The 19052-nt window shown below is 40.3% G+C and overlaps 1 protein-coding gene across 1 annotated transcript; it reads right to left on the bottom strand.

Annotated features, from left to right (window-relative positions):
• Positions 1 to 422: 422 nt before the first annotated feature.
• Positions 423 to 18595, bottom strand: LOC139719718 (uncharacterized). Its single transcript, XM_071631112.1, has 10 exons — positions 18510 to 18595; positions 12819 to 16066; positions 11554 to 11759; positions 10857 to 10991; positions 9092 to 9367; positions 7960 to 8070; positions 6481 to 6603; positions 3165 to 3312; positions 1879 to 2066; positions 423 to 536 (listed from the first exon to the last, which is right to left on the bottom strand). Exons 1-10 carry the CDS (start codon positions 18593 to 18595, stop codon positions 423 to 425), a joined length of 4635 nt encoding a protein of 1544 aa, XP_071487213.1.
• Positions 18596 to 19052: the final 457 nt, after the last annotated feature.

Below are 19052 nucleotides of genomic sequence, written 5' to 3' on the forward strand. Positions count from 1 at the left end.
CAAGTGGTAGCCTATAATAGCATCCCCAGTAGCTAGTGGTTGCATACAAAGTGGTAGCTAGTGGTTGCATCCAAAGTGGTAGCTAGTGATTGCATCCAAAGGCATCCAAAGTGGTAGCTTGCGGTAGAATCCCTAGTGGTAGCTTCTGGTGGCATCCCTACACATGTTCTACCTCTCCCAAACAAAGCAACTGGTGGGAGTGAGGTAACTTTGTATGAGGAATGCAAGAATTTTAAATTTGCATACAATGTTGTCTTCACTGGGCAAGTAACAGCAACAAACACACAAAAGGTTTTCCTGGAGGAAACACCTTTCATAAATGGTCTCTGAATGTTCATCAACATTTTCAACAGCAATTTATCAGAGATGAAGGGTTGGTAATCATGCAAGTAATGCAGCAGGTACGTGACAAGTTGCCTTCACTACGTCGGTATGAGTCCCATTTTTTGCAGGGCCACTGTGGCTGCCATGGCCTTGGCGTCTTTCTTGTTGCCGGAGGTGATCGTAGGTATGTATTCCTCATTTCTCACACGGACCTGTGTGTGTGGGTGTAAAGCGGAAATGCAAGCATTGTCATATCTAAGGTTGTTTGGTTGTTTGTTTGTTTGTTTGTTTTTGCAAAGCCATTATTATTCTCGCCAGTTTAACCCATTAGTCACTGAAACACCTGAACCTTCCAGTCTTATTTATCCCTAAAACGCCTCTTTTTAAAACAGTTTTATGTTTTTAATACCATTTTTTGTTTTCATATAGAATACATAATTATGTGATTTGAAAAAGGTCAAAGGTCAACAAATATGTATGTCAGGATTACCTCTGTGACACACCATTCTCTTGGTAAGGTCATAGGCTTTCAAATAAACATAACTTCAAAAATAGAAAGAAATTAAACATAATAGTGACCTATTTCATATCATATACATGTACAATGTTGTCGAAATGAGAGCCATATTACTGTACCTTCCAGTGATACAAAGGCCATTATGTACACAGTCTTCAGTGGCTGAAGGGTTTATAGTGTCATTTATTCTGCTTAAAAGCACTTCTCATTTATTACGACTCTAGGCTTTTGACATACGAATGACATACAGTCTGCCAAAATTTTATTCTGAATAACCTACCCACACTATCATACATGTGAAACTACCAACCTGGGTTAGATGCAAAAAAGCAGGAACAGCTACTAACACAGCTAATTTAGAATTTGAGATGAAACCCTTGTAATCAGGCTAAAACTGAAGAAGCCAAACTTTATGTATTTATCTTTTTTTTTCGGGGGGGGGGGAGGGGGTGAGTAGCGAGGGGATAACAATCTGTTTTTAATCTTTCTCAGCTTTCATGTCTATTGAGAGCTCAAACACTGCAGACATTTTGATAATGTATCGACAGTGGTCACTACATAGTAATCCACTCCAGCCTGTAGGTGCTTTACATTAATTAACTAAGTTCTAATCTTATCCCGAGGTCTACAATTCATCCATCTAAAGCCCGCCACACACTGTACGATCTGACTGGACGTATGACCTTAAGACCGGAAGTGTGACGTCACCAGTCTTGCCAGTAACAGTCGTACGACTGGATCTTTAGTGCCAGTCGTAGAGATTTGATGTGCTGAATTTCCACAACCGGTCGTGGGCTTTCAGCCATTCAAGGTACATATGTACAGTATAATGCAAGCGTGTGCAGTGCGCACTGCGTGTGCTTTAATACTCATTGGTAAAATGTACTGAAGCCAGAACAGTCATAAGCCTGGTTGTAAGGTCAGTCGTATAGTGTGCGTTGCCAGGTCGTACGATCTGGTCTTATGGTCATAAGGTAGTATAGTCGTAAGTCGTATAGTGTGCCGCGAGCTTAAGTGTCTATGAAGCAGCCACATACCTTAAACAGGAAGTTCTTCTTGTGGGCCGGTCCATCCTCACGCAGCAGCTCAAAGACGGCCTTCCCCCAGTGCTTCTTGCTGCACAGCTCGTTGAGCGCCATCACGGGGTGCTTGCCGGACAGGTCCTTGCGGATGACCTTTGACACGTCACCCTTCTTCTTCGGCTTCTCCGCCTCGGCGACCAGACCTGGGCAGCAAACATCAGGCATTTAGGGAATTAATCATAGGCATTGCAAAAACGTCGGTCTATTTTTGTCAGGATAGTCACAGGTTGAATCTTGTTACTTCCATGGGAAGGCATCTGCAGATTAGGCCCAAAATCAATGACTATTTTTTAGGCCCTAGTGTGTAAAGAAAAAAGAACTGGCCATTGTAAAGCAAAATGAACAGGATTAAAAGGCATAATTTACCATTTGCAGATGAAACAAAAACCCAGCATCAGAGCTTTGAAATAGTTCTAAAATATGAGTTAGGGATAGAAACAACCACTGTAAAAATTTGAATCCGTATAATCGTTGTTAAGTATTGCTAAATACACAAAATGTGAACAATAGTTACAATAAAAATGTTTCCAGACTAAACCGTCTACAATTACGGTTTATTGAGAAAAATTATCTCCTATATATTTTAGGCTTTACTGCAAAATTTTTACATGGTAGGATGTTTTGTGATACAACTGACTGACACATATGCATCAAATGTGATACCTCAAACATTTTTAAATCACTGCTCCCAAAGGTAACTGTACCTTTAACCATAACGATAGGCATTGCATATTTTATCCAGAGTCCTGTTTCATAAACTTATCAATAACAGGTTACAATAGTTGTTTAAAGCAACTGAAATCCTGATAACAAGTTTCATGAGATGGGACCCTGTGTACGTCAGTCTACTTTTGGCAGGATGGGCAGTCACAGGCCTTGTTTGTTTGTTTGTTCATTTCCATCTGAGAGGATGGCTGGATAGCCCATATTCAGCTATGCTAAGCTGGCCTTCCATGGGGTCCAGTTCCATCGGAAGCATCTGTATTAAAGTCAGGCCCAAAACCAGTGACTATTTTTAAGGCCCTAGTGTGCACAGAAATGGAGCCAGTCATGTAATGCAAATGGACAGAATTAAAGAACTGAAATAAATGAATGAATGCAGTAAGGTTTACAATGCTGGAAGCCTACCTTCCAAGCAAAATAACCATCTAATTTGTAATTGAGCTCCTACAAACTATTGTCACAGTCCATGTTATTCAAATGTTACTGAAGCTGCTATTTAGAGTAGATTGTCCACTAACCTTGTCTATCAGTCTTGATTTCTAGCAGAAGAGGGTTGATAGCGCCCTCTTTGTTCTTGCCAAGACCCTCCCCCTGTCGCCAGCCCATCTTCTGCATGAGGGAGAGTCCGATGTCGGTGCTGACTGGCGCCGCTGTCTTGAACATGTCCTGTGTGGTCGCATTGTGTGTGGTCGTGTAGTGATGTTTATCATCAACAGTGAGTAATACAGTGTGTATTTTGAAGTGTGTGTGTGTGTGGTTGGTGTTATAGTGTGTATGATACAACAGTGTGTGAGAGAGTGTGAATGAGCATATTAGTGTGAGGGTATATATGTTGTGTTTGTGTATTGATAAGAATGAGTGTGAAAGAGCATATTGGTGTCAGAGTGTGTTGAGTTTGTGTGTTGGTGAGTGTGTGAGCACAAGTGTAAGCAAGCATGTGCATACACAAGGTATTTGCATGAGAAACATGTTGGATCGGGAATGCAAACCATCCCACATATTTGTTTATTTCAGAGTACATTGCAGTGATAATGTGTGTATTACATTCAATTTGTGTTGGAGTCAGCAAGTGTGTTTTGCAAATTGAGAAGAAAGTGGGTAGTAAATATGAAGATGGGAAAAAAGAATGATTAGAGTACAAAATAACAGATGCCAATATATCTACATGAACTGACAGGTTTATTGATTACGAATAAACCTATGACATGTCACACCCACATTTACTGAAATCTGTTTTGGCAGTACATGACTACACATATTTAGTTATCAAAGCCAAATGTTTTAGAAAAAGACGACTTCATGTTGTCAAACAAATTTCTTACTTTTTGTCTTAAAAATGCATCTTTTTTTTTTTTTGGGGGGGGGGTTTGAAAAAACGGAAAGATGTCGTCATCTTTAGGACAGGATTGTTGGTTCTGTATTTGTATTTACATACCACGATTAAACTGCGAAGCAAAAGATAACACTATCCAACGTAATTTTCCATTCACATTTCAAACAACAAAAAAGACAACAACAATAGTTTGATTTCAGCTACGAGCATGTTCAGAAATATTGTTGCCTACAAATACAAACGATTGCCATTACACTCAGATAGCACCACGTCAGCCCTTTGCTTTTTTTTTATCTCCAAAGAATATTTGATTTCAGCACTCAGGAAATGATCAGTCCACATCAACTTGAATGATCAATATTTATATCAAAGGTATATTATACATCTTTGTTTTGTTTGTTCGTTTTTGGTGGGGTTTTTTTTTTTTCTTTTTTTTTTTAAGAACAGCATTCAGAAACACACAAGCGGACCATTGACAAGATTGTATTGTGTTTCTATACAGATGTGTATATTCGTATTTGTACAAGCCTGGGAATAGAATGGCATTATTATATTTCATCTCTAAACCATAGTACAAGCAAAACAAAATCACATCCCATCTTATCTATGAACATTCTCTATTGAATCTAAACACAATGCAAACCAAACAAACTTTCCAGTTTCCTTCTTTTTTTTTCATTGCATACATTTATTGAAAGATTCCCCCTTCCCTTTTTACCCCTGCCTCACTGCTCAATTTTATTGTTATTGCTTGTTCTTCTGTGGACTAATTTCCCTGCATAAATGTGCTGAAATGAAATATTCTTTACCCACCATACGACGTCCAGCTTTTTTAAAATCATGATTCAGCCAGTTCTCCAATCTCGCCTGTCGCTAATTACTGCACTGCCGTATGCGATTGCCACCTGTAACAAGTTTCCAGGTAAGTCAGATAGGATCTGAAAATCCCCCTGTCTCTCAAATGGGACATGCCATGGAATGCCAGGATGTCCCATGTGACAGACAGAGAAGAAGTGCTATTCCACTTTCCACGAGGGGTGGATTGGTTTCCAAATGAATTTCTCTATCACTAGTTTATTTTCACACACCTTGGAAATGAAATATGTTTGAAACATTTCTATCAGGTAATGCCTAATTAGAAATCACATATATTGACAGAACTTGACACATACCAACTGCGTAATACTTGTTACTTATGCGTTTTTGTTGCACATGCCTTCTGGCAACAAATTTGTTTATTTTTGCCATTTTTGTCGAAGAAAAATAAATTGCTGACAACCCTGGAAACATGTCACAGGCTGCAAAAAGAAAAGTCAACGGTATGCTGAGAGTAATTATTAAACTTCTGATGGACTTTCATGATAAAGATACACAGACAGAAAAAAGGTAAGAAGAGTGAGAGAGAAAAATATTTACATTCATAACTGAGAAAGGAAAGTAGGTTCATGAATACCCATGAGACAGAAGTTCAATAATTATTCTCAGCAAAGTCTTTTGCAATTTAAATGTAATTATCTACAACAGCAGATTAAACACAAGACGTATAGAGATCAATGCATGGTTAATGTTACTCTGTAAATACTAAACTAAATGAACAATAATCAACACACAAATAATATCATGTATCACCTTCCTATCGAGTCAAGTAAAGCACACAAAAAAAAACCACACACACAAAAAAAAACAACAACACAAAAGCAAAGAAGAGGTATGAACAGATAAAGAAGAAGGCAGATGGATGGATATCAGTCAATACATCCATTATTAGATCATAAATTGAAATAGAGAGATGGATAGACAGAAAGACAAACAAAATAACAATCAGACATAGGAAGGGATATATCGACACATACACTTCTGGGTGTGGATATACTGATGAACATAAAGTAGGGAAGACATGTAACGTATTAAAAGGGCGTATCAACATATAATACAAAAAGATAATGGCCAATGTCTGCAAAAGTAACACGTATCGAATAGGAGCTAGAAATAGAGTACACGGTAACATCTGAAATAAAACACTTAGGAAAAGATTTCTAGTCATGAAAGAATAAGTAGTAGATTGTAAAAAAGGTCAATATATTCCAATCTTGGTTACATATTCCATTTGTTGGTTTGTCAATTTCATTTCTAACTTGCTGAATGGGACTGAAAGAACACTCAAAGGTTGGTTTATCAGCAGAATTATGAAAGAAAATATATGACAGTACTACTGAGTCAAGTAATCATTACTATAATAACACTTTAGGGATACCATACTCAGTCACAAGCTACCCTGCAAAAACACTACATATTGTTGTGGTTATTTATAAGTTATTCCCTAAATCTATGGTAGTCAATTTTTTAATTATTGCAATAATGTTTATCACGTTGTTCAAAATGAGGAGTTTCGAGAGGATAAGAACAAAATAGAATTGTGTGATTTCCAAAATCTTGAGCAACACTAGTAATGTATCTTGATGTCTTGGGAGCCATGGGGTTGTCGGAATGGTGCTACATACCTTCTTGATCCAGGCCTGGTTTTTAGGATTGGGGTTAGCCAGCTGCTGAGGATTGAGGAAAGTGGCATCGGTGCTGCCAGTGAAGAGACCAGGCTTCTGACTGCTGTGAGCCCAGGTCTGGATCTACGCATGTGATTGAGGGAAACCACAAAAGTCAAAGGTCACAGCATTGTAATGGCAAGTTTCATGTATTTCCTTTTATTCAATCTCTCTTTATTTCGGCCACTTTTGTGAAACGGACTACAAAGCTCTAGAGAGAGAGAGAGGAAGAGAGAAAGAGAGAAAGAAAGGGAGAAAAACAAGCATGTTCATTATGATGTCACAGGTGCTGTAAATGAACTAAAAATGGCCCACACTTTATATAAGAATCAGCCAATCATGCTACAGTACACATGTAATGTACCGACACCAGTACAGTGATAAGCCCAGCTATGTAGTCTGATCACATAGTGTGCAGTGCTGAGTCACATGACCCGGCTTGCCTCCAGAGTTGTGCGACCGGTTTGACAGTGCAGTGTGCTGTGGACTTGACCCCCAGAATGGCCTTAACATTTTCCATGACCATTCCATCATGACAAATTTTTTGACTGTGCCACTCAGACCTTTTACTTTCAAGTCTCGCACATCTTATGACACTAATTTTGTGAAAATCTGGCAATTTGATATCAGATTTTTTTTTTGAAGTACATTGTTAGTAATGCTACAAAGAATATTATCAAAAAAAATTAGGATTCTAGGACCTTTATTTTCTGATAGAGAGTAAAATGTATGCTTTCACACATATATATTAGAAATACTACTTAATACAAATTATAATAAAAAAAGAAAATTTCAATTTCTTTCTTTATAGTTTGGTTAATTACAGCACAGGTAATGCATGTGCCAATTTTCATGGCAATTACGCAATGGACAATGGAGATCTCAGGATAAATTCAACCCTCCCGCGGCCACAGAAAGTCAAAAAATCCTGGCCTGGTTAGCGTTAAGACTCTACAGCAGGGCTCGACACTAACAGTGGCCCGGTGGCCCGGGGCCACCAAAAATGAAAGTCCGTCCACCAAATTTTAAAAAAGGGCAAATTTGGTGGCCCGCCTCGGGCCTCCAAAATTTTTTGAAAAGTATATCAATAAATTTGTAACTTTTTGCGCCGGAAATTAGCAGTTAAATTTGTTTAAAGGATGGATGAAAAGGACTGAATGAGTGCCTGAGAGTGAGTGTTGCAAGTTTGTTGAAGTTTATTTATGAGTAGATATGTCCAACTTCTAATTCTTACTATCATAAAACTTAAATATTTGACTCATTAAAAAAAAGGACTTCCAATGTTTTTTATTGCTTTTGTTTCGGGCCACCAAATTTTTCTCTCGGGCCAACAAAAATTTGAAATTTAGGATTTTGGTGGCCCCATCGGGCCACCAAACAAAAAAGTTAGTGTCGAGCCATGTCTACAGGAACGAGAAAGAGAACGAGTGGAAGGCAAACCTGTCTCTGCGAGTGGTGTAAGACAGTGAGAGCTTCCACGTTGTTTGGGTTGGACTGTAGCGCCCTCGCTGCCTTCAGTCTGGCTGACACGATGGCACTGATGTCATAGGCCTGATGGCAAGTAGTAATGGAGAGAGAGATTTCAGAGCAACTAAATTCAAAAGAGTTAGTGCAGTACAGTGAACTCCCGTTATCACGAAGTCCTCGGGACCAGCGGTTTCCTTTTGTTATATCAATTTTTTTTTGTTATAATTGAACTTATAAACAATAAAATACATAGAGTGGATAATCTCGTGGCCTGAATTTTTACTTCGTTGTAACCGGAATTTTGTTATATAACTGTTTCGTTATAATGGGAGAGCATTGTACCATATGCTTACAATGCAGGACTGGTGTAGCTACGACATTTATTTCTTTAATTTTTATCTGCCAAAAAATATATTTGATATGTACAGTGCACTCCCGTTACAACGAACACGGTTATAACGAAATTTCGTTATAACGAAGTAAAACTTCTGGTCCCAAAATTCACCATTAAAGCCTATGGTACAAAATTCGGTTATAACGAACACGGTTATAACAAAATTTTCATTATAACGAAGTCTTTTCCGAGCGCCACTGACAAAGAAAAATAAAAGAAATGTGCTCCGTTATAACAAAATGCGAATTGCTTTCGAAAATACGTAGCGGAACAAGCATTTATAGTGTCTCTGCACGGGCGAATGCTTCACATCACTGTGTGTTCGCTCCTTGTGTCATGCACAATTTCTGAGGGGAACTTGCGTTTAATATTGTAATACAATAATCCCATCCCATTTCACATAGCTTTCCAGTGAATGATGAGTATTCAGCAAACAGAATATGATATATATACGTGGTTTCCTTGTTTTCGTTATATATTGTATTTGTTCGGTTATAACGAAATTTCGTTATAATGAAAGAAAACTGCCGGTCCCGAGCATTTCGTTATAACGGGAGTGCACTGTAATGACACCATCACTGTTTCTATGACAATTTTCATCTTGCATGGATGCTCATACAAAGACATCTACATTGGATCGTCTTTAAGATTGTTCATGATCACAAACTTTCCTGCATACTAATCTTAATTTCATAATGAGCATCAACTTACAAAGCCCGGTGAATCCTCAAAGACTTTGTCCTTGTCTTCAACCTGCTGTGGAGGGACGACGTTGGTGACCCCTGGAATATTCGGAGCAGCCGTTGGGGTAGGGGCGCTGGCTACAGCTGCCACTGTGGTGACTGCACTTGATGACCCCGCCCCCGACGGGTTTGCTGCTGTAGTCCCCGGTGTGGAGGTAGCTGTTGAAGGAGTGGTCCCCGTGGCACTGGCAGCTGTTGATGGTTTGGCCTTTGGCTTCGTGGCAGAGGCCGCCTGCTCTACGGTCTTTGCAAGGATGGAAAGAAAATTGTACATCGTGCTTGAGGACATAACACAATATTCCCAGTCAACTTCTAATCTTATTTTTGCTTGCTGCAATCACCACAAAAATAACCACTTGCGGGCCTTTATAAAAAATGTTTTTAAAAAAATCTCTGTAAACCCTACAAATTCATTTTACATTTAAATGATGAAGTGACAAAAGCAAATCAAATAAATTACTTTCTGCTACTGCAAATGGTTGTTCAAATCATGTTTAAACCTAAACTAGGCCGGGCTATTTAGGTAGATTATAGAAACGGGGGTGGGGGGGCCAGGCCCCCCTCCAGATTTCGGCCGTTGACTGCGCGATCGCGACGAAAATTGGCACCCACATTGCCTATGACGTAATCTAAAGTACCATGAAGTTAATTTTTCACAAAATTATCATTTATGCTAAATTATGCTAATTTATGCATGATGCATGAAATCAGACAATTTGGCATAAATAACTAAATAAAGCTCAAAACAGCACATTTCTTGTGTAAATATTCTTCAGTATTTTATTGTTTTTTGAATTTCTTATGTATTCCTATGTTTTTTCGACCTCATGTTTTTTATTGTTTTTTCGATGAAATTTGTCCGCGACATTGTCCCAAACAAGAAAATATGTTATAAATTTATTTTAATCAATAAAACCCCCAAATAATCATGCTTTTATGAAATTTGCCTGTAAGCACAGTTTGCATTGAAATTGTACACGAATTCACGTTTTCGAGCAATTTTTGGTCCGACATGCACGTACATATTTATGTGCAACTTTGGAACTGCGCACCCGGGCATCGCAAATTTGGTGTTGAAAGATGCAGGAGACTCGAAAGAAAAAAGTCATAAATGAAACGTCGCGGCGATAGCTTTTCGCGATAGCGATACATCACGTGGAACGTCGGGGCCTTGGAGGCCCCCCGCCTAGTTAGGGTTAAAGGAAGGTATGCAGACATTTGTAGATATTCACTCATAGAGGCAAAGCTTGTTATAAGTGATTTGAAATGCGAAGTCTATACCTTTTATCTCAACAAAAGAACACCACACTATCACATAACAAGGCATAGCTACAAGTTGCTTTACAGAATGAATGTAAGTTATCACACGCAACTTTACTTCATAAACTCACATCGCTTGGTTGTGAACGTACCAAGCTGTTGCACAAACATTAAAATCATTCTCAAACACCTTGATCTTTATGAAACTGAGGCATAATACAGCCACACAGTCCTTCAGGAATGCCAAGAGGAAACACTGGGGACTACGTCAATGGCGTAATCCTTGATCATTCACGAGTTCAGGTTACAATGTAGTGTGGGACATCTGTGACCACTGGCTAACAAAGAATGCCGGCATATATATATATACAACAATCTGCCACTAGGCAAGCACAATGTATTGCCCCTTGATCACCCCTTGACCCCTTGATTATTGCCCCTTGATCACCCCTATTGACCCTCTCTGCACTCACTGTCCACTGTCCGTAGGGGTCATTGGCAACAGCAACAGCAATTTCCACTTCTTTCTTGCGATGCTGCGACCCACTGGACACTGGGAATTGCACTCTCAATTTGTCTTTGCTCGCAACTGGAATCTGCACTGCATTCTGCAAGATTGGGAGTTGAATTTGACAATATGTTACATGTAAATACAGTATGTCTTGGTAGCTATTCTTATATCACTATATCTCATTTACACAATCATAAAGACAAAGTGGCATATGCTAATATTTCAGACATAAAATAAATAACTGTATATGAAATAAATCATGCTATTAACACTTTGAGGTTTTGTTCATTTGAAGACTTAAAATTCTTTTCTCCATGTGTGGCATGCTATCATGTGTCTACGTCTTCACTGACAGATTGGACTATTGTAAACGCATAAATTTTCACAGTACAGCTGTACATTAACTTCTGCGTATTTCGCGCTACTTTTGGATAGCACAAATTCTAAACCTGCAAAAATATCTTCACAATTTGCTCTGCACATTTTGAATGGGTTGACAATTGTGCAGCGCGAATTCAAGAACCTGCGAATATGTCTTTGAGCTGCTCAGCTCAAAAAAGAAATCACACAAAAAATATCGAGCTTAACTGGTACTTATTGGAGATTAATCAAGAATTGAAAGTGTAACCACTGTGAACGAAAAAAATTGCCATTCTTGCCTTGATGTTCATGACAATGGGTACAGCTTCCTTGACCTTAAAGGGATGTCGCACAAATGGCTTCGGGACGTCGCTCTCCTCCTCATCCTCCTCGTCGCTGGATCTGACGGGTCTGTTGACCGGTGACTCATCTGAGCTCTCCCCATGGGTGTTGGCAAACGCCATGCATTGCTCTGTGAACCGCTGGATTGACTGATTGGTTTGCACTATTGTCAAAAAGTCAGGTGGGGTTTGGGAAACAATCAAAGGCACAACCAAATATTAGAAGAATATAATTTCTCTTTTACTTTGCTTCAACATGAAAATAATCAGTTAAGAAATTCCAAGCAAACCTGAAAATTTACGGACTTTTTTATGCCTCCGCCAACGAAGTGGCCGGAGGCATTATGTTTTCGGGTCGTCCATCCGTCCGTACGTACGTCCGTCCCGTTTTGTTTTTGTCGATATCTCAAGAACCGTGGGTGGTTTTACATCAAACTTGGTATGAGGGTATATCCTGGGGGGATAATACTTTGTTTGGATTTTAGGGTCACGGGGTCAAAGGTCAAAGGTCACAGGTTATTTTGTGATAAAAAAAAGGTTGAAAATTCATGTTTTTCTCCATATCTCGCAAATGGTTCAAGGTATCTTCATGGAACTTAGTATGCTTGTTCCAATGGGCAGTGATTATCTAGGGAAGTTGGGGGTCATGGTTCAAAGGTCAGGGGGTCAAAGGTCAAGGTCAACTCCTCAAAATATCACTACTTTCCTTATATTTATGCAATGCCTGAAGGTTTTTTTTTTAAAACTTGATGTATACATGTATTACCCAATATATATTCTGTGGGAAGTTTCTTGCCAAAAGGTCAAAGGTCAAGTGAAAGTGCTGAATTGCACTTTTTCCTCCATATCTCAAAAGTAACTCAAGGTATCATCATGAAACTTACATGTCAAGACATTGTACTATAGACCTATTAGGAGAACCATGCATTATGGCGGAGGCATATCAGTCGCCGTAGCGATATATCTAGTTTTTCCATAAAATTAAGCACTGACTTGTACATACTTTGTTTTCATATAGGGATTCCTGCCTCTAGTAAAACAACCTTGCTCTCAAAACATACATGAAAATTACTTGTTCTACAGGAATGACTAATCAATTTATGAATCTGCAAGACTGAATGCCTAATAATTTTCACATTCCTATTTTCAACATCGTATCATTACATTAAAATCAAGTTTTAGATGGAAATATCCAAATTGTTACCCCCTACATAAAATCTTACTTGTGTCTGCAGCTTTGCGTATGGATTCTGGAACTGGGAGGTGAGCTGGTATCTCTCCAGTTTGCATCTTTGAGAGTGCATTGGCCTTGGCAATCTCCAGGAGCTTCTTCTTGTCAATCTCTAGCACCGGTGACCAGGATCGAGACCTGGATCTGGATCTGGAGTAGGATCGGCGTCGCCTGCGGTAGCCGTCGTACCTCGACCGTCGGTCGAATCGGTCACGTTGGCCAAACCCGAGTCTGTCGAAGACGCTCCTCCTCTCGCTCCGGAATTCGCTGCCATAATCCCGCCGGCGGGAATCCCTGTAGCCGCGTCTGCTGTCGCTGTCCCGGTACTGCCTCGGATCGTCTTCTGGCGATGACGGCTCCCGGGAGTCTTCGCGGGGCACCATGGTAGTGATCCAGACACCCTTGGACTCACTGAAGACAGACTTCTCTACCATGGAATCCTTGTCTATGCTGATGTCACTATCCTCACTGCTGGGGGAGGGAGTCTTTGATCGAGATCGCTTGTGCTTCTTGTGCGAACGCGAGCTTGATTTTGATTCTGAATGGCGTCTCTTCGTCCTCGAGTCTCTGTCCCGGTCCCTGCTGGCACGTTTGTCCTTCTCTTTGTCCCTTTCTTTACTTTGTTTCTCTCTTTCTTTGCTTCCTTTTTTCTTATCTTTTTTCTTGCTCTTTTTATGCTTATGAGAAATTTCCCCTTCTTCAATTTCACTCTCCAATGCTCCCTCCTCTTTCTCTTCTTCCTTCTCCTTTTCTTTAGATTTTGCACTCTCCTCTTTCTCCAACTTCACAGCAAGAGTGTTCTGAACATGGTCATCAACTGGCACTGAAGATGGTTCTTGTCCCAAATCACTCTTCCCTTTTTTATCGCTTTCTTTTTGTTTGCTACCGCTGCTCTTTTTTAAGCCATCTGAATCTTTGAGCTGGCTTTTCAAACTTTCTATATTTTCTCCTGTCTTCTCAGGTTGGGCTGTTCCTTCATCAACAGTATGTTTCACATCTTCTACATCTATATTGTCCACACAAGATTCTCTTGTTTTTGATTTTTCCACTCCTGTTGTTTTGCTTGCGTCCTTTGCCTCAACATCTAGCACATTTCCAAGAATGACAGATATTCCTGCGTTTACCCCTTTGGCACCATTGTCACTTGTGGGAAGCTTAGTGTCACTGTCTGGCGGCATCTTTTCTCTTTTCACTGTGACATTAGATTCATCCTTCTGAACTTCAACGTGGGTGGCAGCATTTCCAATAAGAAAAGATTCAGGAGCTGGTTCAGGTATACTGGAAGCGCTGCCAGTATGTGTTCCTGCTTTATCAGCAGTATCAGACTCTGCTGAAGGCATTTTGTCATTTTCTTTCACTGATATCTCCCCTAACTTCTCAGTTGTTTCACAACTGCTTTCATCTAACTCTGCTTGTTCTGATATGGCTGCTTTTGCATCTTGTCCACCAGCAGTGCTTGGTTCACTCTTTCCATCGTATTTCTTTTCATCACTAATGCAATCCTCTTCCATGACCACCTCTGGCTCAACAGTCTCAGATGATGTCGGAACACTGATAGTCAGAGATGCCTTAGCTCCCTCAATTTGTGTCTCTTCTTTCTTTACTTTATGCTTATGTGCCTTCAGAGTTTTCCTCGACTCTTTGACCGACCCAAACTCTTCCTCCAGATGCTGCATCTTCACTACTGCAGAGGGCTTTGTTGAGCTGGTTTTGCTTCTCGTACTATCGCCATCCCTCGACTCCCTACTGCGTCTCTTCTCTCTCTTTTCCTTGTGACTTCGCTCATCTTTCTCATGTTTCCCCGCCTTCCTTCTCTCTCTCCTCTCATGATGGCAGCCGTCATCGCTTTCCCGTGTTTCGGAGCGAGGATTGGATGAGCTGCGTCTTCTCTCTTCCTGTTTACCCGAAGAACTTGATTCAGACTTACCCAAAGAACTTGTTTCTGACTTGCTGGTCTTTCTTTCTTCAGCTTGAATCTCTTCTCTGTATTTTTCATCATGGCTAATCTTCTTGGATGACCCACTTGACAAATCCTTCCCCGAATCTTTCTTATCACAGTCCATTTTCCTTTCACTTGCCGAGGAATTCCTTTCCTTTTTCACTTCAGTAGTCCCTGTGTTTCCTAATTTAGAAGCCCGCTCTCCTGCACTCAAAGTTTTGCTATTAAGATTAAAATCCTGTGCTGATTTTTTAGTAGTTGTCTCTTTGACATTTGATTCATCTGGACAACCAGATTTATCATTTTTCAAAGATTTCTCATCAGGCTTCTTAAGACCCTCAGATTTTGAGTGAGAACCCGCATCCTTCTCACTTTTATCTCTCTCCTTGCTTTTACTGGACTTGTGTTTGCTTTTCTTCTTCTTTCGCTTGCTCTTTTTGTGGCTGTGTTTCTTGTGCTTACTCTTGTGTTTGTGCTTGGATGAAGATTTCTTCTCTTTCTCACTAATCTCAGTCCCTTCGTCTGCGGCAAGATTCTCCTTGCTCTCATTCTCCCTCAACATTTCGGCATCCTCCTTCCCTCCCTCCTTGGCTCCCTCCCCGGCTTCTTCCCCATCAGAGTCTGAGGTTGGTGTGAGTTCCCCATCCTCAAGAATCTTTCTCCACGGAAGTCCGTCGACGGCTGAAGTGTCACTCTCACTGCCATCACTCTCGTCCTCACTGCCACTGTCCGACTTCGTGTCACCGCCATTTCCTTTCACTGCAGTGTTTGGAGACTTGCTGGCTGATTGAAACAATTTGGTGGGTATCTTTATCTGTATGGTTTTCTTTTCTGCAGTGGTGCCAAGTTTTTCTGCCGCCTTTTCAAAAAGTAATGATCCTTGCAATGGCAGAACAGTTTCTTTCTTTGCTGCATCGCTGGCAGATGTGGTAGCTGGACTATCCTTTGATGTTTTGGATGAATTTGCATCACCCAATCCCACTTTCTGATTTGATTCTTTGGCACATTGTTCCTCAGATACATGAAGTCTGTTAGCCTGTAGCATTTTACTCTGCAAAAAAGAAGCACGCTTCGCTTCCCCAATCTGCTCAGCTTCAGTAACGTGACCTTCTCTGGCATCACTAACACCGATAGCTTCATCTGCTACCGCCACTGGTGCTCGATGCCCAGCCTTCTCATTAGTGGATGGCAAGCTAGGTTGACCAGGCTTGGACGCTTCAATCCTCTCTTCATCTTGGGCCAGGCGCTTTGATAACTGCCGGTTGATCTTAATCCTTTGAGACTTTGGTTGTTCATCAGATCTGAGAAATTGACAAAATAATGAAAAAATCAACTTCAGTGAACTATAGTTAGTACTTGTTCCAAACAGATGACACAAACTGATCTGGTTCAACAGAGGTACATTCAATAGAATATGATGTGCAAAAATCACTATCAAGGTGAACTGACCCTAAATCAGTCAGACAAAAAAAAAAAAAAAAAAGTGTTTTTTTTTTTGCAGGGTTAAAGTATGGATAATCACTGTATCAAAAAGGACTGTAGCCTCCAACTACAGTACATGTACACGGTAGTTGGCTCAAAGCAATATTCTGAACATTTAATGCTACTTGTACATGTACGTAAGTCTGTATAACAATAAACAGTTTCTTTGTGCTATTCTGCATGTGTACAACACTGGGTAAAGACTATTATAGAAATTAGACCATAGTACACTTTTACCTTTTGTGAGAGTGTACTTTGCATTGAAGCCCAGCACTGCTAATTGACTGTACAATACAACTACAAGTACAAGTTAGAACAGCTGGGGATTACACATGTAGGTAGGAATCTACACATATTATGTGCATGTTCGAGCAGAATGTGGTACACTGGCAGTGCTTTCTGCTACCAATAATGCAATATTTTGTTTCTGAAAAGCCCATGAAGTTCCTTGCAAATATCCCAACCACAAAAAAGAAAACAAATGAAGATCACACAGACAGAAATGTCAACATGTTACATGTAGCCTTCCCTTCAAAGCTCAATATAACATTCTTTAACAAAATTTAGATAGGAACAAAAAGTTTGAAAAAGCATTCACTCTGTTCTTTTAATGCCCAACAAAACTGGTAAGACATACATCTTACAAGTATGCTATGCCACCACGTACAGTTTTGTACACACAGAACTTTGTAGCAATTACAGCCACCTGTTGAGAGTGATCATGTGGCTTGCCATAGTCGTGAACCGTACAATACTACAAGCGTGTATCATCGATACCAGGGCTGCCAACCTTGAGTGAGAGTTTGGCGTGAGACACTGCGTGGGAGCGGAGCGACCTCCTGGCTAGCCCCGAGCGGCCTGCTGTGCGGCCGTACGTACGCACGTACTACGTACACAGTCAGTGTATGTAAAGCGATGTAAAGCACACGTCATAGCCATACACGTTGTACATGTACTGTAATTTGCCAAAAGTACGAGCTACGCTCTCGTGGTATAGGTAGAAAGCAATCGTAATCCAATAGCTCGTCTTTGTGCGCGAACCGAAAACAATTATTATTGGTTAAGCTTTACACCCGCGTGGGAAAATCTCGCAATTTTGGGCTTGGGCATATCGATATTCGGAATATCAGAGAATTTAGAGATATACATGTATTTATTTTTGTAGTCATGTACATTCCATTTTGGGGGTATAGCGTGAGATTTCGTTTATCAGAGTGAGACGGTCAAAATTGGTTGAATTGCGCGAGTCTCACACGTGCACACTCAATGTGTGAGAGTTGGCAGCCCTGCGATACGATTACGTGTGTTGACCGCAGACAGCGGCAGACTTTGCCTTACAATAAATAAATTTAACCACTACCAACATGAAACACCACCACATATCCTGACAACATCAGGTTTCTATACTAGCTGCGAAAATATGGCTGGAAAGTGCAGCAAGAACATCATCATCAGACTCTACCCTCGTGTGAAAACTGCTGTAAAACATACCCGGTAACTGTTGTTAGACTGTAACGGTTAAAGGTATTAGCCCACATTTGCAAACCCACGAAAATCAAAACTGCATAAAACAGGTCCAATATGACTTCAAGTACAAGTTATAACAGTAACATACCTCACCTGTTGCTCTTTGTCTATACCATTCGATAAAAGAGAGAAAATCATCGTTTTAAAATCAATTTTCAAACCGGGTCAACCCGACCCAAAATTGAATTACCAGCGCGGGCTAGCTACGTACATGTACATGTAACTTTAATACACATGTATCGCATGCATGTAGTATGTACGTGGACCGGAGCTAGCGAGTGTTATACGCATGCATACGGTGCATTTTCATTTATTTTTATGAAAGTAATGGACTAATTGGAACAAAATTTTGCACAGGTGTTACTGCAATCATACCCAAACGCCATGCTAACTATGAGACCAATTGCTGCAGGTTTACAAATGTGGGCTAATACCTTTAACAACGTTAGCATTAATGATTAATGGCAGTCGTCTCAGTCAATGTCAAATGACAATGTAGGATTCTAATTAACTTCATAAGTTTTACACAATTTCTCACTGCGAGTGACAACTTGATGTGACTCCAAAATATCTGAAATGGATCTGAAATACAATTATTTACAATACAATTTACTACACATTCATTATTATTACTATCTACACACTTGGTGCAAACACAACTGCACGATCTAAATGCACGTCTGTTGTTTGTTAGGCCCCACTGTCAAGGACACTGTGTCACTGTTTTGCACTGACCTGCCTTCTTCGTTGGTGGATGTCTGCAGTTCCTTCAGCTTTTGAAGTGCGAATGTGCGGAGAGCATCCTGCAGTTCACCAGCCATTTCACTTCATTCCATCTTACTGAGATTTAGGTCTGGATAGACAAGTGGCTCTGGAATACGGCATATATTTCAGGAAAACAATACGACTGTAGATCTACTAGAAAGTATACGAGTGGTAATGAAGCGAACATATCAATGCAGCTCGCGCGCATACTGTGTGTACATATCATCACGCGATGCATGCACACACTGTAGCTAGTTTAGCGCATGATTACATGCAGAGATCCCTGGCGCACGATTATTGCGAAAGGCAGGACCAAAGTAGACAGCGCTCTCTACTGATCCGTTTAAACCAGTTTGTAAACTTCGAGACCACCGTCCCGTCCTCTCCCTCTCTTTTCGAATCCATCTCGCTCAGTAGGCATATTTCCCTCTTTCTCTCGGAAGAAATCTGTTTTCTTGGGTATTAGCAAGGCTTGGTATTAGTAGCAATGGATCGAGTGATGGAGTAATGGGT

This window comes from Diadema antillarum, unplaced genomic scaffold, assembly GCF_040938485.1.
Source record: "Diadema antillarum isolate AM-2024a unplaced genomic scaffold, OU_Dant_1.0 scf00000114, whole genome shotgun sequence".
Classification (NCBI taxonomy): domain Eukaryota; kingdom Metazoa; phylum Echinodermata; class Echinoidea; order Diadematoida; family Diadematidae; genus Diadema; species Diadema antillarum.

Coding starts and splice junctions, on each gene's coding strand:
- LOC139719718 (XM_071631112.1), bottom strand. CDS start 18,595: ATGGCTGGTGAACTGCAGGATGCTCTCCGCACATTCGCACTTCAAAAG. Junction 8,071..9,091: donor TTGAGGATTCACCGGGCTTT/GTAAGTTGATGC, acceptor ACTTGCCATCAG/GCCTATGACATCAGTGCCAT. Junction 6,604..7,959: donor TACACCACTCGCAGAGACAG/GTTTGCCTTCCA, acceptor TCACATGCGTAG/ATCCAGACCTGGGCTCACAG.